The sequence below is a fragment of the Rattus rattus genome, chromosome 13 (genome assembly GCF_011064425.1).
Source record: "Rattus rattus isolate New Zealand chromosome 13, Rrattus_CSIRO_v1, whole genome shotgun sequence".
NCBI classification, from domain to species: domain Eukaryota; kingdom Metazoa; phylum Chordata; class Mammalia; order Rodentia; family Muridae; genus Rattus; species Rattus rattus.
Genome location: NC_046166.1, coordinates 69,556,118 through 69,581,401, shown reverse-complemented (window position 1 = coordinate 69,581,401; position 25,284 = coordinate 69,556,118). Strand labels below are relative to the sequence as shown.

The following is a 25,284-nucleotide window of genomic DNA, read 5'->3' as shown; positions in this document are numbered from 1 at the left end:
TGTGGTCCCCCAACAGTTGGAGCAGGGCTGTCCCTTAAGCTGTTGCCTGTCTAATACCTTCTTCTAGCTGGGTTGCCTTATCTGGCCTCAGTGGGAGAGGATGCCCATAGCTCTATAGAGACTTATTGTACTGGGGTGGGAGGATACCTGGGGGAGGGGCTCCACCCTCTCAGAGGAGGAGGAGATGGGGGATGGGAGAGGGACTGTGTGAAGGGGGAACTGGGTAAGGGGACATCGATCAGGATGTAGAGTGAATCTTAGAAGGTGTTATAAGCTCTTGGAGAATTTTGTAGAGTGAACTTTGATTGTATTCACCCCTTCCCCATTTCCTCTCAGATCCACCCCTCCCTTCCTACCCACCCAACTTCGTGGTGTTCTCTTTGTTTTAATTTACTTCCTTGCTTTTAAAACACCCACCGAGTCCAGTTGCTCTGCCCATAGTTTTTGGCTGTGTGGCCTTCCACTGTGGAGTAGTTGACTTACCATGGCTGGAATTTTGTCTGGTGTGGGCATGTGGGGCGTGCATGAGTTTTGTGTGTGCTTGTGGCAACCACTGTGAGTTCGTGTGTGCGGTTACTCTGCTGTATGTGGAAGCTATTCCTTAGAGTCCTCTACTCACTCTGGTTCTTACACTCATTCTTCCTCCTCTTGCATGATGAACCCTGAACCTTGAGTGTGATATGGTTGTCCCACTTAATGTGACATAGATGTCCCACTTAAATATGGGAATTCCTCAGTCTTTTACTCTCTGGACTTTGACCAGTTGGGTTTCAATATTAATCATTGTCTTCTACAATTCAACGTTTCTTCAGTGAGTGTGGAAAGATACATAAATCTATGGCTATGACAAGAAGCCTTCAGGATTCAGTTTAATACTAGTCCATTTGGAAAATCCTAGCAGGTTCTCCCCTAGGACCTAAGACCCATCTAGCCCCAGGGTCTTGGTGCTGAGAATGAGGCTAAATATGTGTTTCCTTTTATGGTCCGGGTCTTCAATCCAATGAGAGTTTGGCTGGTTGCTTTCATGATGTTCCTGCCACCATTCAGCGTGTCATTTCACGGTTGGCTTGTCATACCAGCACACAGTGCCTCGAGGTGGGTACCCTCGATGCTTGCTTTTCCAGGACCGTGCAAGCCAGCCAGTAGGTATGAGACTTCCAGGTGAGAGCCAACTTGATTTCTTCACGTTTCTCGACTCAAGTACGTTCTTACCTCCAGCGAGAAAGTCTTACCATCAATACTGGAAGATGACCGCAAGCACTGGCAAGACCCTATGGTATTTGGGGGATCTGTGGGACCTCAGTGGTTAGAAACTCCAAAGAAGTAACCTATTTCTGGCAATGTGCTTTTTATTTGTTAGTCTGTGGTGTCTAGTAAAGTCATGTCACCTGTCACTGGGTTATAGCGTAACTACATCTTAAAGTGAGTATGCGTGTGTGGGAGCGCTTTGGGGAGCTTCTACAGTAGCAGGTTTCCATAGGACTTAAAAAATGTGTTAGTGTTATTTATTCTTCCTCATATTCCCTCCCCACCCTGGCCCTGACCTCACCACCTCAATCCTGTTCCATTATTCCCCTTTAAGCCTTTATAACACTACCTTTTAACTCCCCTCCCTTGAAAGCCCAGGCCCCTGTGATTTTCCTGACCTCTATGTGTATTCAAAATGGGACACACATATCAGAAGATTCAAAGCTAACACCCACAAATGAGGGAGAACCTGTAATGTTTATCTTTCTGAGTCTGGGTTACCTCCCCCAAGAGTGATTTTCTTTTTTCCAGCTCTATCCATTTATTTACCTGTAAATGTCAGAATTTCATTTTTCTCAATGTTTTTCTTAGTATAGTATTTCTATTATGTAAATATGCCATATTTTCAATACCCATTCAGTAGTTGATGGACATCCAGGTTGTTTCCATCTTGTGGCTATTGTGAACAATCCTATTAACAATAGCCTTGAAAAATGTCTTGGAATAAATGGAACCAAGGATGTGAAAGACTTGTCAAATGAAAACCCTAAGTGTAGAGCCAGAGGGCTGGACGACGAGAAGGAAAACAAGCTCCTTCAAATCAACATGATCGACGTGCATGAACTCTCGGAGACTGAGGCAGCATGCACAAGGCCTGCCAGGGTCTGCACCCGATGGAGTCCGTCCGTGCTGAAAGGAGAGGAGCATACACGTCCCCCTCCGTGATTCAGAAGCGATCTCCAGTTGGGTTTGTTGTTATTGTTTTGATGACAAGGTATTGTCATCATGTGTGGTTCTATCACTGTACCAGGCTTAGGCACTAACATGTGGGAACTTGAAAGAACATAAATGGTGAGAGCCAGTTTTCTGTATAAGGTATTAGGTAGTCTGCTGATCAGAGAAGTAGCTGCTCGAAAGCAACCTCCAGTTGTTAAACACTTGTAAACGAACGTTTAGTTTTCTTCAAGGGCATCTCGTTGGGGAATCAAAGTACTCACAGGGTAGCTGCATGCCCAGCGGTGGATGGCCAACGCAAGTGAACGCAGTAGCACTGAGGAAGGTCCCACCGCTCATGAGGTCATGCCAGAGGTTTTTTTCTTTTTCTGTTTCTTTAATTTATATTTAATATATATTTTTCTTCTCTCCTTTTACCCTACTTCCAGTTGAGTGTTTTTATGGGAAATCTGAGTGTGCGGACGAGTGGATCTCTGTTTCTTATGCCTTCTCTTGTCCTCTTTTCCTTCCGCTTGTTTGCTTTGCCTAATTCCAGTGTGTTACATTTCATTTTATTCCATTACTACCCCTTAGCCTGTTTTATTTTCTATTAAGATAGAAATGGGAGGAGCAGAGAGAGGGAAACCATAATCAGGAAGGATTATGTAAGCCAAGGATCTATTTTCAATAAAAAGGAAAATAAGAGTAAATAGAAATTTTAAGGCACTGAAGAAAGAGATTGAAGCAGAGACCAGGAGATGAAAAGTTCTCCCGTGTTCGTGGGTTGACAGATTGGGTGCTGTGAAAATGACCATTTTTATAAGTAAGCTACAGGTTCAGTGAATTCTGCATCAAAATCCCAATGCAATTCTTCATGGAAATTGAAAAACTAATCTTAAATCTCATACAGAAACACGAAGATCCAGGAGATCCACAGCAGTCTTCTCCTTTGAGGGTGAGCATCCCCCTGTCCCTTTGGTGAACGTCCCCCTGTCCCTTTCAATTGATCGATGGGCTTCCTGCCAATATCTCCTTGTGCTTTTTCAGAATGTCAGGTTACTTGCTGAATTCTTCTTGAAAAATTATTCTCCATTTGCTTGCCTTTTATTCATTTTTAAAAGTCTCTTATCCAGGTCTGGTATTGATTTTCTTACTTGTTCATTTGCTTATGTGAGTCTTCTGTGTGGTCACTGAACTGTTTAGAAGTAAGGGACCAAGGTCTTAGCATTTCAGCATACCTCTGTCTGGTTTCCAGGACTGGGAAGTCGTGAGCTCGTAGAGATGTCATAATTGTTTGTTGTGTCTTATTGTTTGTTCACGTGTGTGTGTTTGTGTGTGTACATGTGTACATGCATATGTGTGTATGTATGTGTGTATTGTTTATGTGTATATATGTGGTATATATATGTGTATGTGTGGTATGTGTATGAATATGTGTGCATATGTGTGTATGTGTATATATGTGTATTTTTGTGCATGTACATATGTGCATATATGTGTGCATTCATATGTGTATATGTGTGTATGTATTTGTGATATGTGTGTGTATGTGTGTGTGGTATGTCTGTGTATATGTGTATGTGTTTGTATGTCTGTGTATGGCTGGGTGTGTGTCTGTCTGTGTGTATATTTTGCACATCTGTTGGGATGGATGTGTCCCCTGTTTTATTCTCCTTTTATACCCCCTTTGTTCTATGTGTCACATTCTAAGTGAGAACACATTCTGTATTACTGTATTACTGTGGTGTGGGCATGGACTGCACTGACATACACAGAGTTTTCTTGTATTGGAGGACACTTGTGTACTTCATTTCTGTTCCAGTGGGCCTTAGAGACAGCCGTACCAGGGCACTGCTCAGAAAGAACATAGTTTATCCATTTTTCAGACCTAAGGGTATCAGGAAGAAGGGGAGTGTAAGTCCGAGGGAATAGGGAAAGGAGAGGAAGAAGTACATTGAGGGGCCGGCCAGAGAGTTAGAACAGTGGTTCTCAACCTGTGGGTCAAGACCCCTTCAGCAAAGCCCTGTCTCCAAAATATTTACATTATGATTCACAACAATAGCAAAACTATGGTTATGAAGTAGCAATGGCACGGCTTTAAGGTTGGGGATCACTACAACACGAGGAACTGTGTTAAAGGGTCATAGCCTTAGGGAGTTTGAGAACCACTGAGTTCAATGAATGAAAAACAACAGAGAAAGTCCAGAATGGATCAGAATAAAAAAGGATGGTTATAAACCCTAGTCAGAGAAGATGTAAGCTAAAATAAAGCAAGCGAACAATTGAAATCCAGGCATAGAAATAGATACATAGATAACTGATAGATAGCTAGATACACAGATAGATACATATAGCTAGATGACAGACAGACAGATGATACACAGACAGAGGAAAGAGAAGTATCTCAGTGGGAATTACTCACTGAGACAGGTACGTATCCCTCCAGCTGTCTCCAGGTTTTCCCTTGCAGTGTTGTCTGAAGTTCAGAGAATGCTAGTCTTATTGGTTCAAGCAGGTCAAGTATGAATGCTGTCCCTGTTGAGAGGAAACCTATGTGAGTCCAGGCTTCTGTCTGAGATCTCACATGCCAGCCTTCCCTGTGGTGCTGAGAATTGTACTTTTCATGTGGGCCTTCTTGCCCCTGGAGGCCCTGAAGAGTGTGTGTGGAAGGCACACATGCTGTTTCTGCCTACCATCGCTTCTGGATGTTCTCTCGCTCCCTGGGACCTGGCTATCCTCCTAGTTCTTGCCTGAGAGTAGTACTTAATGTCCACGAGAGAGACTATGTTGTGTTTAGCATTCTCTTTTTTTTATTGGATAGTTTATGTATTTACATTTCAAATGTTATTCTCTTTCCCTGTTCCTACCTCTCCCATCAGCCCTTCCCCTGCTTCTATGAGGATACTTCCACCTCAACACCCTGGCGTACCCCTATACTGGAGAAAGCCTTCACAGGAGGCCTCTCCTCCTATTGATGCCAGATAAGGCCATCCTCTGCTACATATGCAGCTGGAGTCATGGGTCCCTCCATGTGTACTCTTTGGATGGTGGTTTAGTCCCTGTGAGCGCTGGGGTCTGGTTGGTTGATATCGTTGTTCTTCCTATGGGGTTGCGACCCCTTCAGCTTCTTCAGTCCTTTCTCTAACTCCTTCATTGGTTTCCCCTTGTTCAGTCTAATGGTTAGCTGCAAGCATCCTCATCTATATCAGAAAGGCTCTGGCAGAGTCTCTCAGGAGACAGCCATAATAGGCTCCTGTCAGTATGCACTTCTTGGCATCAGCAATAGTGGCTGGGTTTGGTGGCTGCATATGAATGGATACCCAGGTGAGGCAGTCTCTGGATGGCCTTTCCTTCAATATCTGCTCCACTTTTTGTCCCTATATTTCCTCTTTCAACAGAGGAATGGCTACAGAAAATGTGGTACATTTACACAGTGGAGTACTACTCAGCTATAAAAAACAATGACTTCATGAAATTGTTAGGCAAATAGATGGAACTAGAGAATATCATCCTGAGTGAGGTAACTCAGTCACAAAAGAAGACACACTAATGCACTCACTAATAAGTGGATATTAGCCCAAAAGCTTGGAATACCCAAGATACAATTCACAGATCACATGAAGCTCAAGAACAAGGAAGACCAAAGTGTAGATGCTTTAGTCCTTCTTAGAAGGGGGGAACAAAATACTCCTGGGAGGAAATATGGAGACAAAGTGTGTTTAGCATTTTTCCTCTGTGCCCATATTGTCATTTGCCTAGAGAGTGGCAGGGAGGGTGGCCTGCAGATGTCTTCAGTCTAGTCACTTACAGGCTTTCTGGGAAAGTCTTGGCTTCTGGTTCCTAGGCAGTGTCTCTGCCAAAGCCTCTGGCCTCTCAGCCCTCAGCTTCTCCTTGGTCAGGTCTCCTTAGCTTGCTGAGTCTCTTTCTGCAGGATCCAGGACATGTATATACTACACGGGTCTGCCTCTCAGTCACCCAGAGACTGATGGCTGACATGCTGTATGTTAGGGTGTATTCCAGGTACTGTGCATTTCATAGGTTTTGGCAAGTGTCAAAATGTTTCTTTCACATTTCGACAATCACAATTGAAGCTGCAGTGAGCATCTCCACTCAGGTGTTCATGTGGCCCGGAGTCTTCGCCTCCTTTGGTAAGTTGGTTTTGGTAATGCTAGGACTATCTCTCAGGTCCTTGTCAGTCAGCATTTGATATTTTCACCAGCTGGATGACTGGACTTTTTTTTTTATAGACTATCAACAGTGATTTAGATTTCCTATTGACAGAGTTGTAACTACTTCTCCAACGCAATACAATCTGCACTTTTTTTTTTTTTTTTTTGTGATGTGTGTCTGTTAATACCTCAACCAAATTCTTTTGATCAGGTCGTTTGTTCTTGCCATTAAATTTCATCATTTTCTTGTAAATATTAACTCTTCTCTCTCACATGTATCTTTTTTATTTCGCTCTGACTTTTCATTCTCTTGATATTTATTCGTCGAAAATTGTTCAGGTACTCTCAGATCTTTTAAAGACTCTAGTTTTCTAACCCACTAATATATTTAAACAATTTAAAAAGTTTTCCTACCCCTAATATTTGTCTGCAATAGAAGGTTTAATTAGCGTGTCTCGTCTGCTATACTGCTGGAAGAGAATGTTCGTTAATTATTCATGGATTCTTTCGACTGTAAGAGCTTTGTTTGAGAGGAGGGCTGATTACTCAATTTTTATTTAATTTAATACTCCGTTTTTAATGCACTTATTAAATAATTGATTTTTATTTTATCATTAAGCAGTCAACCTTTGGCATGCATTATATGCATGGTTAATAAAAGGATTATGGATCTCACAGAGGGAACTTCTGCAAACATTTAACTACCAATTAAAGCACTTAGCTGTTTGTCAATGTCTAATTCATAGTTCTTATGGAATAGATTCTTTTAAGCACCATACTCTGAACTTACAAATAGAGACCAAAATAACATAGTGTCTTTAATGCTGATAGAGATCATAGAGGAGGGATCACTTTATCTGTCACATTCGTAGTCCTGTGCCTAGGGGCCTGGGATTCAACCAGGCAGCAGCAGAAGGCCGGGGGAAGCGTTTGCTAGGACAATGGCGATTAGTAACTCAGGGGAATAGCTAGAATCTGGGCACAGACTCCTAACTAGAGAGAGGGACACTGGGTAGATAGAGGGCCCCTCTTGGGAGAAACAAAATTCTTTAGGGAAGGTTGAGTTTTAGAACAGAGATATTGGAGTGCTTATATCTGTGCATGTCCCCATGGCCTTCTGTGTCTTCTGGATTTCTGAGCAGCACTGGGGAGGTTCCTGTGGCCCATTCCCTCCACGTCTCTCTGGAAGCCACCTCCACTGGGAGTTTATAGCTTGTCAGGAGTTTTATCACACATAGAGGAGAAAATCCATAGTAGATTTATTTCCACCATGGTAGCTAAAGTGTGCTCAGCTTGGGAGGTCTTCTTACCAGCTCTGGGTTCCAGAGCATCTCCAGATGCATGTGAAGTGTCACACCGTTGGTCAGACATCAGATCCTTCCTTCCTTCCCCCTTCTCCTTTCCCCTTCCCCTTCTCCTTTCCCCTTCCCCTTCTCCTTTCCCCTTCTCCTTCCCCCTTCCCCTTCCCCCTTCCCTCCTTCCCCCCCCCTTCCCCCCCCCCCCCCCCCCCCCCCCCCCTTCCCCCCCCCCCCCCCCTCCCCCCCCCCCCCCCCCCCCCCCCCCCCCCCCCCCCCCCCCTCCCCCCCCCCCCTTCCCCTTCCCCCCTTCCCCTTCCCCTTCCCCCCTTCCCCCCTTCCCTGCCTTCCTCCCTTCCTTAAGTTTTTAAGTATTTCAACCTTAGGGCTTGTTAGAACTTTGAGCAAGGGCACTTGCGCATCACTGTCAGTGCTGGTGATTTAGGTTTGCTAGGAAAGTGTGCTGTCTCTCAGGACTCGCATGCAGGGCTGGGTGGTGACCAGCTTACAGGTGAGGGACCTGCTGTGCTGGATCTGGGGATTCAGACACACGAGCCATGGATCCACCTCTGGAGTCAAGTTTGGTGTTCACTAGGTTGTAAGAGTTTCATGCTCCTGCTAGTAGATCTGCTGACACGACTAGAAATGTATGTTTTTATTTTTGCTTTTTAAAACAATATTGGGGCTGGAGAGATGGTTCAATGGTAAAAAACACTGGCTGCTCTTCTAGAGGACGGGTTCAGTTCCCAGCATCCTAACTGTGCCTCACAGTGGTCTGTAACTCTGGTTCCAGGGAATCTGATGCCTTCTGACCTCTGCTAGTAGTGAATACATAGTACACTGACTCTCCTGTGGGCAAGTTTATAATAATAATAATAATAATAATAATAATAATAAATAGTAATGATTTTTAAAAACTCTATTACAACAGGGTATCTCTTTAGAGGTTTACGTCCTAAGAATTGAGGGTAGAGTTAGGGTGGCTAGCTTGTCCCTTTATAATGGTGTACCGGTGTGGTGTTTAGAGCATACCTTCTTCGGTGACAGCGGGTATTTGTCATCTTGCTGCCTCTCAGTATTAGCACTGATTGGTGTTTTAATTATGCACATCTATGGGGTATGTTGTGCTAGTCAGGCGCACGTACAGGGTGAGACGCTGGGCTTGCCTTCCATCTGGTCAGACGTATGTGATGCCTGCAGCTGCTGATGCTTTGGTTCCTTGATGGCTCCCGCTTTTTCAAAAATATTTTTCTGTCTCTGAAACCTTTATTCACAGCTTCTTCTTTCCAAGATAGAAATAAGAATGTAACTTTAATTTCTGAGCGGACTAATGTTGCCAGAAGAACGAATTACCATGTAGTTATATATATGCAATATTTATATTATAATAATAATACCACATAGTAACTAATGTATATTATTGTGTGTTACATATTATATATTGTATTTAACTATATATGGTAACAAATTATATACTGTATATAGCTACATATGGTAACATATATATATTTGCTTTTATGTGTCAAAATCAGTAAGTAGGCACTTGATTCTTTGTTTCTTCAGCATTTCAATTGTATATTTCTTCAAGTACCTCCTATTCCTACTGGGATTCCATGAGGAACTCAAGGATTGTAGAGAAAAGAGGGACTGTCCCTGACCCTTTTGCTTGCTTGCAGGACCCTTTTCCTGCATTGGGTTGCCTTGTCCAGCCTTGATGTGATGGCGTGTGTCTGCTCTTATCTTTACTTTGTATGCCATGGTTGGTTGAGGTCCCTGGGGAACCTGCTCCTTTCTGAGGTGAGGTAGAGGTTGGGGGAGGGGGAAGGTTGGGGGAGGGAGGTGACCCAGTGGTCAGGATATAAATAATGAGAGAAGAATTAAAAGAAAAATGGAAGGAAGAAAGAAATGACTCCTCCCCAGGTGTCCTCCTGTTGCTGCTATTGGTACTCAATGTCTTCCTTGCCCTCCCCTCTGAAGTGCTTCCTCTCAGCTCTGAGTCTGCTCTGTTCTCTAAGCTGCCTGACCTTGCAGCTGCCCCTGTGGGCTTTTTTTTTTTAACAGCTAGATGTTCTGTGTCTACCTCTGTTTCTTCTCTCCTCTTCCCAGTGAGGGAAAGAAGGCTGGTATAATGGCGGGGACATGATCCATCATTGCTGACGGAACTATCTCAGGAGAGGTAGCTGATGGGTGGGAGGACGCTGCTTCATTTGGCCCTTGCTGTTGCCTGCTTGTGCTGTGATTTTTTTTTTCTGGTGTGTATGTTATCCCCTTCCCCAAACCTCCCTTCTGCTGTTTCTACATTACCTGGCTAACACCATCTGGCTATGCAGCAGAGAGATGCCTGGCCTGGAGATGGGGTAGCCTCTTCTGAAGAGGCTGCAGTGTACTGTGACTCAGCACCCTATGGACACTGTCTCTAGGCTCTGGGTGGGTTAGAGCCATGGGATGGGATGAGAAACAATTTGTTAACTTGCTGCCCCTGATGTGAAGAGAAGGAGCAAGTCACGCTGCTGTCTTACAAGACTCACTCTCCTGTGTGACATTTTGACTTCAAAAAACTTAGACTATTACTGTTGTATGTGTGTGATGTACAAGTGGGCATGTGTGCTTAATGCTACATAGTGCATGTGACATTAAGTTGTCAGGAGACAACTCCGAGGGCTTGGTCCTTTCCTTCCATCTTCATGTGGATTCTGAGGGTCAGAGTCAGGACTGTCGGGCTCATGTCAAGGACTCCTACCACTTGAACCATCTCACGGGCCTGTGGAAATTCCATTTTAAAGTTGCGGTATTTTTTTTTTTTTGTTGTTGTTGTTAAAAAAAAATCACCAAATTTTGCCATTTCACAGAAACATTTAAATATTTCATTTGACTATATTGGCATGTCACGACTTGTGTTTTAACAGTTCAGCTTGGTTTCTGTCTGTGTGTACACATGCCGGTGATGTGTATGCAGAGTGCGGGCTGTTGCTTGAATACAACTGAATGCTACCATGTTGTGCTCTCTCTGTGCGACAGAATCAGAGCCTAGAAGAAACAACGTATACATTATTTGAATACTTTGGCCTTTGGATACTTTGTAATTGTTTTGCAGTAGTTTGAGACTTTAAATTATTTTGCATTTATTGATGAGAGAAGGTGGGGAAGAGGAACATGAGAATGCTTTGTGCTGCAGTGGGCAAGTAGAGGTCAGAGGACGACCCGGGATGTTCCGGGAATTGAACTTGGGTTGTGGGACTTGACAGCAGGTGTCTTTACCCATTAGCCCATCTCCCTGACCCAGTGATATAAAATGAATTGGGCTCCTTTCAACCTCTCCCTGAAAATATGCCATGTGTTTAATTTGCTGTAATTTTCCTCACTGAAGACTGAGTTAGGAGTGGTTTTTCACCTGAGCAGCCCGGAGATAAACTAATGAAATCACATCCCGATTCTCCTCATAGAAAACCCTTTGCCCTACGTTTTCGTTTATACAATAGCTTAAGATTCATGAAAGCCTTGCCAAAGCCTCTGGCAGAGCCATGCCCTTCCGAACTCTAAGGGGCAGGAAGATGGTTCTTCCACATTCTGGGACCTCTGAGTCAGAGTCTCACCTCATTTGTTAACCTTTGCTTCCTTCCCAGACAGATGTTTCAGAGGAAGCTCTGCAAATGTTTCTTTTATTGTGTAAAAGCCCAAAGGTTTTCTTTGCATTATATATCTCCAGTCTTATTTTAATTTTATTAATTCTTACCCTCCACCTTCATAGGAAAATGTCAGTGGATGAGAAGCTGCCACTTGGTTGTGGCTTCCAGCTACGAGACGCTTGTAAATACCTTAATTAAAAATAATCCCCGTGTCCAAAGGCAGCGCTCCACAGAGGCACCTGCACATCTCTGTTCAGTTCACACTTCAGAAAAAGGCAAGCAGGAGCTCAGCCTGAGTGCCCATCAAGTGGAATTGGTTTATACACACGACGGGAGTTTATTCAGCAGTCTTTAAAGAGATGAAAGGAAACTGTACATGATATAGCCATGTAGAAGATCAAAACAATCCACTGACAAAGTAAATTCGTGGCCAAGGTGACTGGGCACTCAATTAGCAAGCATTCTGCAAGGGTGTGTGTGTGTGTGTGTGTGTGTGTGTGTGTGTGTGTGTATCTGCTGTGTGAGTGTGTATATGTATATGTGTGTGTCTGCTGTGTGTGTGTGTCTGCTGTGTGTGTGTATGTATGTCTGTATGAGTGTGTATGTATATATGTGTGTGTGTGTTTGTGTGTATATATGTGTGTATGTCTGCTGTGTGTGTGTGTGTATATATGTGTGTATGTCTGCTGTGTGTGTGTGTGTATATATGTGTGTATGTCTGCTGTGTGTGTGTGTGTGTGTGTGAGTGTGTGTGTGTGCCTGCGTGCATGTGGGGGCTTGGGGCAGTCGTCCTGAGTGGCAGCAGAGACTGAGATCCCATTCACAATATGGGCTGGAGCTAAGATACTTTTAAGTGCAAACCTAGCAAAAGACACACAAAGACTGGTGAGGAATCAGCAGAATGTTGTCCAGATGTTTAGGACATACAGGCTTGTGGAGAAACACGTTGTATTGGTACCATGGAAACCGAGCACAGAGCAAGTTCTTAAACTCGAGCTTGGACCAGAATTCAGTAGTGCTTGTTAAGTGAGGCACAGATGTTCCCCGAGCCCCTAGTCTGAGTTACATCTGAGAGCTCGTGAGCCTCAGCTTTCACTGGGTGCTGAGGCTGCCAGCCCCCAGCCTCACCTTGAGAAGCATTGCACGGGGAATAATTGTATGATCTCTGGACAGTCACAGGGTGATTCACTGTAGTGCTACTTATAACCAGGGGCTTTATAACTGACCTGAGGTAGGGTGGCCTTCCATCCTTCCCACAATGCCACAGCTATGCATTCAAACTAAAAGTGTCCATACAAACACACACCTCTAATGTGCATCACCTGGAAGCTTCCATGGTGTTTGTAGAAGCCTATGTCATCACCCGTGTGCAGAAGCATGCATGAGAATGACTAGAAGCAACACCTGCTCCAGGATCCTGGTTGGTTTCAGGATAGACGTAAGAAATGGGGTTGAGGAGACAGATCTGCATGCCACACATACCTGGTGTCTTAGGGGAACCCGCCAACCTCATTTAGACGTAATGAGTAAGAAGTCAGTATAGCGAACTGAAGAAAGCATTTCACGATTGCAAGAATTAACCACACACCAGCAGGTGGATCCTCTAGAAGAGCTCTATTAAATGAGCTTATGTCAGGACACAGACGTTTTCCTCTGCGTGGTTGCAAACTCAGCCTTTGACTCCACATCAGGCACAGCTACCTCTCACAAGTATAGAACAGCCATTTAGCTAAGCAGGTCTGCGGCCCCAATGATGAGTCCTCCAGAGATGGGAAGATCAAAGGGGCTATACCTGCGAGCACCCGTGGAAGCTTGTCACGGAGAAAGACGGCAGGACAAGGGAGGGATGCCGCTTTAAAGGAGAGTTTTGAAGACGGTGTATGGGGCAGGGACCAGATGCGGGCACAGCCATCAGTGTCCCAGGAGGTGCCCCCATACAGACTCAGCTAGGCAAGAGAACCTCTGCCTTCCAGATGCGGTTGGAATGCAAACTGTCTTTCGCCTTCTGTACCAATAACTGTGCTGTGGGTGGCTTTTCTGTGGGCTGGGCTGTTTGACTCTCCCCTCATTCATCAGAATGGTAAAGGGTAAATGGAAATCAGGCAATGCGTTTCTTGTTCAGTGCTGCCAAGAGGACGAGGCAAGAGGCTCCAGCTACCCTCTTTCCTTCCCTGTCCCCTTCTCCACGCCCTTGTTAGTCACACACAGTCACCTCCAGGGTCTTTGTACCCCAGCACCCCTCTGAGTGTCACACTTACGTGCTGTGGTAGTTTCAGGCTCCTGCCCTCAGATCATAGAGGCCTCTTGTCAGATGCCTTTTGTCTAGCTGAGACTGCCATCTTCCACCCTCCTGGTCCACATTCTCCTCAGATACTTCACATTTGCATGATACCCTCTTGTCATCTGTTTGCTGAATCCTGGCCAACCTCAGCCACCATAGGGAGGCAACCTTTCCTTCCTGTTCCTACCATCAGCAACCAGGCATGCGGATGCAGAACTAAATGAGCATGGGGTAGAGGAGGGCACGAAAGGAGAGGCACAGGTTATCTGTGCAGATCTGCCAAGAAGCAGAAGAGGGGAATGACTTCAGTCTGATGGGACAGGCCGAGATTGGAACAGAGGAACGTGGTGCTCTGTGGTAGCTTGCTTGTCCCACACCTGAGCAGAACATGGGGCTGGAACTGTGTGAGGAAGCTACTCCCTTCTGCTGTCACCTCCTCGAAGTCACCTAGTGCATGACGAAACATTTGCAGCCTCCGCGTGTCAAAGGAGAGAAAGGAATGGAGACTCCTACACAGATCTCTGGAGAACGGGGTTGTTTCTCAGCAGCAGCCATCGAGAGGAGGTGCCACTCAATTATGCTGATCAATGATGCCAGTGGCATCGCCAGCAATGATGAGTTATTGGCAATTAAAGTGGCTTTCTTTAAAACCTCAAGTTGTCCCCAAATGCCGTTCTAACCAATATACTTGAGAATTTAGATTACAAAGGCCATACTTGAGATGCTGTGGCCAATGCTGTCACAGAAACTGATGAAATCTCCTTGCCACCACAGAGGGACAAAAAGACCAGAAACAAGCCTTGCTCTTCCTTGTTTCTTCCATGTGGAAGCAGCAGTCCCCATTTCCTTCAGTGTTCTGGGAGAATTCTCATGTCCTCCGACACTCAGCCCCTTGAGAGCGTGCCTTACCTCTGCTTCTGTCACATTATTAGAAAGCTGACCCTCCTGTAGCACGCTGTACCCTGTGTCTCCACAGAGGAGTTTCTGGTGCTCCGGGCTGGCTGTGTGCCACCAAGGAAGGAGACTGCAGAAAGTAAAAGTAGTGACAGACAGGCTTACTCGTACCTTAACAGAAGAGCCCCACCCAGCCTGTGACGGCACCTATGTGATAGCTACCTACCTGTTGTAGAGGAAAAATGAGACGAAGTTAAAGGAAAATAGTCTCATTTTGTGTTAAGGAAGTAAAGTCAGAGTTCCGATGCTCCCAAGCTCACATTGAGCCTTGTTGGTATTTAGTGCATTTTGCAGCCTTTATGAAAATGATTAAGTAGCCAAGATGCTCACAGAAGGCAGAATAATCAGTGCGGAGAGTGTTTCCGAAAGCATAATACCCGTCTTTCAGTTTCCATTATAGCCTCTGAGGCTGAAAGGTGTCAATTTGCTTATTCACTGCAAGCAGACAGTTGATTAAGCTGGCGGGACAAAGACGGAAATGGTTCTCTGAAGCTTGAGTAGGATCGAGCTGGTAATTCATTAAAACGAACAGCTGAAAACTCTGCTAGACAGAGGAGAACTTTAATACCGGCGTTCCTCAATTGCTCCGTAATGTAGTTTCTGTGAAGTATTACCAAACCCCGATGACATCACAATGACCAAAAACTAAAGACCTTGGTGGGTGTAGAGGTGAAAGTTCCCAATAAAATACTTGCAGGTTGATTCAACACGCTTTAAAAAAAAAATCATGCATCGTAATCAAGTTGGTTCATTTCATGGATCCAAGGGTAGTTCAAAAATATGCAAATCAATAAGCTTTATGCAACACTTACATAGAGTAAAGAAATTCATCTCTTGATCATCTCAATAGATGCAGAAAAAGCCTTTGATAGAATTCAGTGCCCCTTCATTGATTAGAAACTCTGAGCAAACTAGACAGAGAAGGAAGATATCTATCATAATAAATGCTATATGAACAAACCCATGCCAGTGTTGTATGGAAACCTTTTCTTCTGTTGATAGGCATGGAAATTACCACAGCCACGAAGGAAATGAGTATGAAAGTGCCTCAAAAACAAAAGTTAGAATTGCCATGAGATCCAGCCGACCCATTCTTGAGTAACCATTTGTCTTGTTCACTTTTCTATTAAAGTGATTAAAAACAAAACAAAACAAAACATTGCCAAGACACCTTATTAGAAGAAAATGTTTAATTTGGCTTCCAGTTTCAAAGGGTTAGAGTCCATGATGTCTGCCATTCCAGTGAAGGAATATCCGAGATCTATCACACTTGATTCACAACCACAAGACATGGAGAGACCAGAGGGTGGGGGAGAGGGGAGCCCTTGAATATAGCGAGTCTTTTGAAACCTCAGAGCCCACCCCAGTGATAAACCTCTGTCGCAAAGCCTCACTTCCTGGTCCTTTCCAAATGGTTCCATGAACTGGGGACCACGTTTTCAAATGTGTGAGTCAATGGGGCCATTCTCCATCAAAACATCACAACACCTGGGGAAATGACGTCAGCATCCAGTATCGACGCCTGCATAGCCTTGTGTATCATGCACTGATCACAGTGGCTGAGTCAGGGAATCCACCTGGATACCCATCAGTGGATAAAGGAAACCATTTGTATACATGCACAGTGGTAGATACACGACGGCATTTGATCTAGACAATAAGAATGCAATTACAGGTTGGGGATTTAGCTCAGTGGTAGGGCGCTTGCCTAGGAAGCGCAAGGCCCTGGGTTCGGTCCCCAGCTCCGGAAAAAAAAAAAAAAGAATGCGATTACATTTTTTCTTTAGGAGAGCGAGTGGGGAATGGGAACGTTAGGCAAATTAAGCCAGACTGGGAAAGGGAAGTATCACATAGCTTCTTTCTCACAAAGGTGGGAGGTAGAATTGAATGATGGACTGAAAGTGGAAGACAGAGGGGACGACTGGAACAAGGAGACATGGAGGGCAGAGAGGTGGTGATACAGGATGCGTGGCAGTGTCATAGCGAACCCATCAGCGTGGACCGCCACCATTCAAACAATGGTAATGATGTATAGCACATAGAGTTATGAACAGGTCACAATACTCGAGATGTAAGAGGGCTGCTACTGATTTATGTGATTATTTCACTGGACTTTGAAAAGCATCATTTAGGAATATAATACTGTGAAAAAGCTTTTTTTTTTTACATTTTTAAAAAATTTTGTCATTTTATAAGACTCTCAAAAAGATCATTGCTTCCTCACCTTCTGGCTATAAGGGGCTAACCTCAGACCCCTGACAAATCCAGGCAGGTTCCCGTGGAGCCCAGATACAGAAGGAGACTGTGTTCCACAAGTCAGTCAAGTGGCTAGGAGAGCCCTTCTCTGTACCAGGCGAAGTGCTTGCCTGTTGTATATTTATTTTTTTATTTTGGGAGGAACGGTTTAAGTGCACTGCAAGAGAGAAGTGTGACTACAGTACCGCCTTCTCATGTGTCTATTTTAGATACTGAGCTGGGCGGGGCTATGCATCGCCACCCTGAGCAGATGGTGGCCTGGGAACTGTGCTCAGACGGAATGCTGTGAATTAGAAGGGGATTTAGTCTACCTGCTTTGCAGAGCTCAAGGCTGAGAGAATAGATCACATGTGAAACGAGCATGATGTGACAGCCCTGTGTGCACTGTGACAACATGCTCCTGTGTGCACTGTGACAACACGTCCCAGGTCTCCATGATTGCCTACTGTATTTCATGTTGTTAGAAAGGTGTTGAATTCCTCTCACAGTGAGTGATGTCAATCACACAAGTCCCTGACCAGAGGATGAGATTCAGGGACATAGCTCATGAAATCCTAATGTTTTCAACACCCAAAATCACAAAGCTGAGAGCTCAGGTTTCTAAGGAAGTTTTATATTAATGCTTGGAAGAAAAAAAAAAAAAAAGAAAGGCCACCCGGTTCACTAAATGAATGGTTCAGACTCAACAAAATGGTATCTCCTAAAATTCTACAGACAGCTGAAACTGTTGGAAACAATGTAAACACCAAGGTGGTACAATCATTTGAGCCTCTGATAAGGTTCACTGTTGAACCTGACTAGGACACCTACTCTGTCTACTGTTACCACAAATAAAATGGTGTCCAGTATTCTGGTCTACAAAGAACTTAAAAAAAAAATCCCAGGTGTGCCCTTGGGCTCAGAATAAGCAGATGAAGAGAAGGGGGGTGTAAACTGTCTCTTTAGACCGGGGATCACCTGATGGGGGCTGAGTCAGCTTTTTAAAGTACCTAGTGTGTGTAAGACAACTCTCTCACCACCTGTGCGGTAGAAAACATGAAACCAAACCAACGAAATGGAACTCAAGGTGTCAGTGAAAGCGCAGACACGGGTCATTGGGAGAGTTAGAGCCTTCACTGGCTTTGAAGTGATGAAGTCTTAGCTCAGTCACCCGGATGGGCTTTACACGGACACATCTTACAATACATGTAATTGTGAGCTTTCCACACATGCCCAATATGTACTCGGATCGTGTTTGCCATTCACTCTCTTGTCCCCCTTCTTGGACCCCATATCTCCCCCTCCCCCACTTTTTGGTTAATGACCAGCAAATGATTTATTGGTTGAATTATCAATCATGGAGTTCCTTGATAACAACGTATAATAAATGGATTAATTCACCAGAATTAGTCTGGCTTGAAGATACTGATTTTAATTCATTTAACAAAATCTAGTTTGTCTAGCAAGCTCCTATTATCTCTGCTAGACGGGAAATCCAGCAGCTATCCAGATCCAGTCATTTCTTGACCGAGGTGGTAGGACTCCCAAAGCACAGGTGAGCGAGTACTAGTTATGTCTCTGCTGCTCACCTAGCACCATAAGTCTTAGGCCTTAGAAGCAGCTGGACAGAAGATACAGGAGAAGGAAAATGCTGGAACATAAAGCTAAGTCGACTTTGGCCTGCATTGGGTCTGAGGCAACACTCAGGGGCTGAGACCAAAGAGGAACGCAGCTTTGGATGTGGCTGTGAAGGAGGCAGGCCCCCCAGGATGGAATTGGTGGGTCCAGAGTGCAGTGCCAGGTGGGCATCAGGAACTCGGGGGCTGCTTTTTGGCTTCCAGGTCCTTTTTAATCTCTTCGAGTTTTTTAGCCAGGTTCGGCACGTCATAGTTCTGAGCCATATGCATTCCAACCACATTGTCCAAAGTAAATCCAAGCAGGAACTGGAGCATTACGTCGGTGGGGAAGGCCAGGAGGGTACGGAAGCTCCCTTTTCCTGATTTTCTATGTCTTTCCTGCCTAGATTCCAGACATGAGAGAACCCATGCAATATCTGTGTTTTTGATGATCTTCCTGCAAACAACAAACCCTGTTCACAGGCGAATAAAACATCACCGCATATACCACATTATCCTAATCCCCTGTGGCAGGTCGTGGAGGCTCATCCCACACCCGGGCTATTGTGGACACTGTGTGCATCTCTCTGTGCTCGATCGCCGGCTTAGCTTTCCCATTTCCAGTTTTCTACTCTAACAAACACCATAGCATTGGCTAGTCCTCTTCCTTATTCATAGTACACATACGGCTGAGAGGAGATGTTGGTTTTGCGCTGATCTGTATGCACACTGACTATATTGGAATCACCAGATCAGTGCTTACGTGGGCTCCGGTAGCATTTGCAAACAAAGGGATCCTTGTTCCACAAAATTAATTTACAACAGGAATGTGAAACGAGACAGGAATTTGAACACTCGAGTCCGCCTCATCCGTTTCTCAGCTTGGAGTTTCAGTGATTCTCTCTCACACGGTGGCAGCGTGCCTAGGACTTAGATAAGGAGTGTAAAGCTTTAATGATGAATCTGTCTTTGTTTTTTTAAAGGAACATACGTTTGGACTTTGGGGGCATCTCTCATAGCCCTTGCTGTAGGTTTTGGTGTAGGTCTTATTGGCACTGCTGTGCTGATTGCTGCTGGCATTACCACCTCAGTGGTAGGCGTTGGTGATAGTCTTGTAGATGTTGATTTAATAGTGCTACAGACAGGGATGAAAGTACTGTATGGCTTTCTGTCGACGTTACTTCAGACATTGCTGAAGGCATTGTAGGCATTTCTTTTAGATATGGGTGTAGGTATCATGGACACTGCTGTAGAATCTTCCAATGTATTAGAGGCACTGCCATAGATACGGTAGACCCTGAGATAGACATTGCTGTAGACATCGTAGGCCTTATTGACTAAGAGAATCACTGTGCATAGGATAAATAAACGATCCAAGGTGGTGAATACATAAAGTTGATACAGAAGGATGAAGTTCAAGCTAAATGGGTCTAATTCTAACTAGATTCTACCAATAGGTTCATTTTTAGTTAAGTGCTTACTTTTTCTATCCTCAGTAACTTCAAACTTGATTACCTGTAGTGTAAGATCAATATAGAACTTCAAACCAGGTAAAGAAACATTCAGGGAATAGTACAACATGTGCTTGACGTCTCTAACCATGGCTAGGGTTTGTAGAGACCACTGGGATAGCCACACGGATTCCCAACAAATGAAGGAATATTGTTGTTACCACCATTTCACTAAGTAGGGCACGTCTAGCTTCTAGAAGATTCTGTGCTGGGTACTTTGCTGTCTGCCTGTCTGCTGGTGATTCCTGTGGTGTTTTACTCTTCAGGTAGTGATATGTGGCTCCGTATAGTCTCACCACCCTTCGTGAAATCGTTAGGATATTATCTCAAATAGAAGCTCTGTGTCAATTTCATTCCACCCACCCTGGCCTCGTGTGTCAGTGTATTCAGTATAATGTTCTGTAGCTCATCCGAGATGTATGTGTCAGTAATCATTACATGGTTTCAGGAATTTATTGTGATTACGGCTCTGCTCATTAAAACATTTAAAAATACCATTTGAGCTGCAGGAACGTGTGACACAGCCGTAATGACATATAACTTTGGAAATTGGCCAGCTCATGCGTGTCTGCAGCAGGGAAGAGAAGGCCCCTGAGGTATGGGGCAGCAGGGACCTCTGAGCCCGTTTAAAAGAGGAAGTAAATCCCATGCTAGGTTATCAAGCGAGGCAGAGGCTCTGTGTCCCGTGACTCATCTCTCACTGGCAGGCTGTCTAGGAGGGAATACACCAAGTTTACAGACAGAAACCCAAGGATCATGCTCGAAACAGCTGCTAAGTCTGATCAATTCACTGAATTCTGTGTTGGCTTCATTTTCTGCACCTGAGAAGTTGGCGGATCATCAGCACAGGCCCTGCCCAGGGGCTCTGTGACGATGTGTTTTGAGCCATATACATAAATGATTTCGCCTGAAGCTCCAGCTTTAAAATGAAAGTCATTTCAACCCGCTCACAGTCATTTGTTTATGGAGGACAGTGTGACCCAAGAAGGCATGTGGACAGTGGGGTGGCAGGTGGGTGCGTATTTGTCACCTCGGATTTTTATCACGTCCTTTGCTGAGAGCACTTAAAATCCCCTTCACAAATTTGTTGAGAGATTTGACTAGTTAGGCTGATACTCGTTACCTCATTGTGCTATAAACATGAGAAGCCACTCTCCTGTCTGTGTGCCTTTCTATCTAGCCGTTCTCTCTTCATGCCTGGAATCGAAAGTCTGGCTCTGGGGACCTCAGCTCTCCTGTCCTCTCTTCTGAAATCATCTTCAGCGGCCCTGTGTCATGTCTCCGGAGGTGAACTCAGACTGAGAACGTCAACTATCCCACACCCTCTCTGGCGATCTAAAGCATGATCAGTAAAGGCTGGTGTGGGGTTTGTGATCCAGAGTCTCACATTGTGTGGGTTAAAGTTGCTTCTGTGCTCCATCCCGTCTGAGTGTGTAGACCGCACAGGGTTTACTTGATACGGATTATTCTTGTTCACGCATATCCAGTTGTGTTGAGATCTTATCTTCCCTCCCCTGTACTGGGCTGTCCGAGGCCGCATTTGATACCAGTGGTGTTCTTCTCTTGCTTCAGTGGGCCAGTGCTTTGACTAGTCCTGTCATTGATGAAGTGGCTGATGGCACACAAATGGCAGTTTAGTCTCTGGTATTTCAGGGCTGATGTCCTCGACCTGGGATGTGTATCGCTATTCAGTCTTCCTTTCAATGTAGACTTAACACAGACTTTAAAATTTTTTTCATTTGGCATTATCACCACCACCACAACCACCACCACCACCACCACCACCACCACCACCACCACCATCATCATCATCATCATCATCATCTGTTAATGAGGGTGCAGAGGGTACCAGGAAGAGAATGGGGGACAAGAGACACAAAGAAGGACACCAAGACAAGAGTCTGATTAAGGCGACAATTTTATTTTTTCCCAAGGCTGAATTTATACCGTAACAGGGGTAACAGATGGAAGGGGTAAGTGGGAAACATTTACACAGGCCAAGGACACAGCTCTCGTGTGGTCAGGCAATCGGCTGATGTTGACAGGATGTTAGAAAGGTCACAGGTTTGTCCTATCTATTGGTCAGCAGGATGTTGGTTTTTCAGAAAGGTTACAGATCATCACACTGGGCATCTTGACGTCAGGTGTATTTCTCAGCCAGGTCACAGCTTTATCATATCATTATCCATCCTGACCACCAGATCTGTATTAGTCTTCTGCAGCTGACTGGGGATTTTCCATGAACCCAGTCATACTTAACTCTAACCATAATAATAACATCAATAATGGAGGGTTTTAAGGGCATTGCTCCCAACAATCATCATCACCACCACCACCACCACCATCGTCAATAGTACTAGTGTTTTGGCAATTGGTGGGGTCCTACCTCTTTCTGAATTAAAATTCTGGTTTTCTAGAGTATCCTTGGGGCAGCCAAACTTCTGAGACTGGTCTAGCAATTGCAGAGGAGGCTTGACGATTTATCCAGAAGCTTCTATGAGATGTTAAATTTTAACTCACGAGCCCACACATATACCCAACCAAGACCTTCCTGCCCAGTAGCGTTGACCTTTGTTGGGGTGCTTCACTTGTGGTGGCCTCAGCAAGGTCCCAGCATGGAACTTTCCTTGAGTGGCTCTCTCCTGCTGGTCTCCCTTGGAGCCTGGTTAATACTGAAAGCCTCAGCAATGAGCCATTGCCTCTTTGGAAATGCCGGTCTCGTGCTGTGAGCTAATGCTTTTAAATCAGCTTCTGAGGGTGGTGATTGATTCTTAGATTGCACTTTAGAGCTGGACTTGGGGCTCACCTTGATTTACAAAGCTGCTTCTGCCTTCAAGTCCCTGCTAAGCTCTGCGCTGTTCTCTGCACTGATCTGATTCTGTGACATGCCCGGAGCCAAGCTTACCTTGTGTGGCGTTGCGCTCGCCACGATCAATAACTCTCCATCTGCCTTTTCGTCCTGTCCCTCCCGTGCTGTCTCCTCGGCACACATGTGCATTTATGCTGTTTTTACTTGTTAGGGACAATGAGTGACAGCTGGCTATGGCTTTAAGGTCACAAGGGCAGCTGACACACCACCATCAATTGCTTTTCTCTTGTAAAACGACCTCTGACCTGCTTGGGTGTCTGGCTTTAAGTCCTCTCCCTTCCAGTAGGACTGGGCTTTCCTGGACACTGTCACCCATCTGACCTGTCTGCTCAGTTGGTCACTTTCCGTGCTTATTTCTTCAAAGACAAGAAGGATGGCATTGTGCGCACAGTAGGACAGTACGCACAGTAGGACGGGGCTATCTAATGTGTTCACTTCAAATAAGAGCATTGTTTTCCTTCTGACCTTTCCTCTTAATCCATGCTAAGAATAGGCTAACGGGAATGTTAAAAGGCACATTATTAGTTCACATTTCCACTCTCTGTAACAAATTACTTGAGGCAGCACTACTCCATCATAAGAAGGGTTTACTTAGCTTCAGCGGCTCCAGGGCATGACACCAGTGTCAGCTCTGCTCTGGAGAGGACCTCCTGGTGGCGGCAGTGCAGTATGGGAATGGAATGATGGGCAGACCTTGGGACTGGCACAGTGCTTACCACAGCACTCAGGCTTTTCTCCTTCAGTTTAATAGTACAAAAGAAACGTGTTCTTAGACCAGGATGTAATTTTAGAGTCCATGGCATTTGATTGTTTAGGGGAGGACAGTGAGGGGACATGGCCTGCAGCCTCCTGTAGCCTTTAGCCTTCTGGCTCATAGCTCCAGGTTCGTCTTCAAACACCCCTCAGAGTAGCCTGATTTTTGTTTAGGGTTGATTGTCCAGTCTGGGATGCTGAACGAGGCCACTGCTCCTGGTCCCTTTTGCACAGTGTCCCACAATGTGCCTCTTCCTTATGCACTGTGCCCCACACTGTTTCTCCCTCCTTGTGGACTGTTTCCCAGGCTGCAGCCTCTGTGCAGCAGAGGGTTCTGTTTGCTCTTCTGGGAGCCTCTGTGGCCATCTGCTGCGTGACACAGAGGCAGGTGAGGCTTTAGGGTTTAGGGCCCTCAGGGAGAGGACAGAGGCAGCTTGTTCAAAGGTACGTTTCCTTTCCTTTTCTTTTTTCATATGAGTACACTGTAGCTGCCTTCAGACACACCAGAAGAGAGCATCGGATCCCATTACTGATGCTTGTAAGCCACCATGTGGTTGCTGGGAATGAACTCAGGACCTCTCTTGATCCCTTTTGCCTGAGGCTTTTGCAGGCCTCTCACCTTGGGAAGACCGGGTTTCAAAGGCCTTGGTTTATTGGGAAACAGTACAGGAGGGGCAGGACCATAACACTGTGACTGTGTCCTTGGTACAGGATGGGGTTGACTGCTGATACAACCCTTCTAAGAGGACAAGTGCCACCTACTGTCACATCCCTCAGTTGAGCTGGTAACAGCTTCTGATGGACATTTTCTTTCTTTTTTATTATTATTTAAAGATATTTTAATAGATTTATTTTTATTTCATGTATATTTAGTGTTTCCCTTTATTTTTTATTGGATAGTTTATATATTTACATTTCAAATGTTATCCCCTTTCTCAGTTCCCCCTCTTCTAGTCTCCTTCCCCTGCTTCTATGAGGATGTTCCCCTCTCACCCATCCATTCCCACCTCAGCACCCTGGCATTCCCCTACACTGAGGTAAAGAGCCTTCACAGGACCAAGGGGTTCTCTTATTGGTGACAGACAAGGCCACCCTCTGCTACATATGTGGCTGGAGCCATGGGTCCCTCCATGTGTACTCTTTGGTTGCCGGTTTAGTCCCCGGGAACTCTGGGGGTTCTGGTTGGTTGATACTGTTGTTCTTCCTATGGGTAAACCCCTTCAGCTCTTTCCGTCCTTTCTCTAACTCCTCCATTGGGGTCCCCATGCTCAGTCTGACAGTTAGCTGCAACCATCCTCATTTGTATCAATAAGGCTCTGGCAGAGCCTCTCAGGAGACATCCATATCAGGCTCCTGTCAGCGAGCACTTCTTGACATTAGCAATAGTGAATGGGTTTGGTGGCTGCATATGGGATGGATCCCCAGGTGGGGCAGTGTCTGGATGGTCTTTCCTTCAGTCTCTACTCCACATGTTGTTTCCATATTTCCTCCTGTGAGTATTGTGTCCCCCTTCTAGGAAGGACTGATACATCCACCATCCACATTTTGGTCTTCCTTCTTCTTGAGCTTCATATGGTCTGTGAATTGTATCTTGGGTATTCCAAACTTCTAGGCTAATATCCACTTTTTGGTGAGTGCATACCACATGTGTTCTTTGTGACTAGGTTACCACACTCAGGATGATATTTTTTAGTTCCATCCATTTGCTTAAGAATTTCATGAAGTCATTGTTTTTAATAGCTGAGTAGTACTCCATTGTGTAGATGCACCACATTTTCTGTATCCATTCCTCTG

At 45.0% G+C, this 25,284-nt stretch overlaps 1 protein-coding gene and 1 long non-coding RNA gene across 2 annotated transcripts in view; one reads left to right on the top strand and one right to left on the bottom strand.

The window, feature by feature from the left end:
• Positions 1–25,284, top strand: part of LOC116914583 — a 413,344-nt gene that overhangs the window by 99,152 nt on the left and 288,908 nt on the right. The window lies entirely within an intron of this gene.
• Positions 18,550–18,693, bottom strand: LOC116914581 (short transmembrane mitochondrial protein 1-like). Its single transcript, XM_032918940.1, has one exon. The coding sequence runs from the start codon at positions 18,691–18,693 to the stop codon at positions 18,550–18,552; it is 144 nt and encodes a 47-aa protein (XP_032774831.1).

Coding starts and splice junctions, on each gene's coding strand:
- LOC116914581 (XM_032918940.1), bottom strand. CDS start 18,693: ATGCTCCAGTTCCTGCTTGGATTTACTTTGGACAATGTGGTTGGAATG.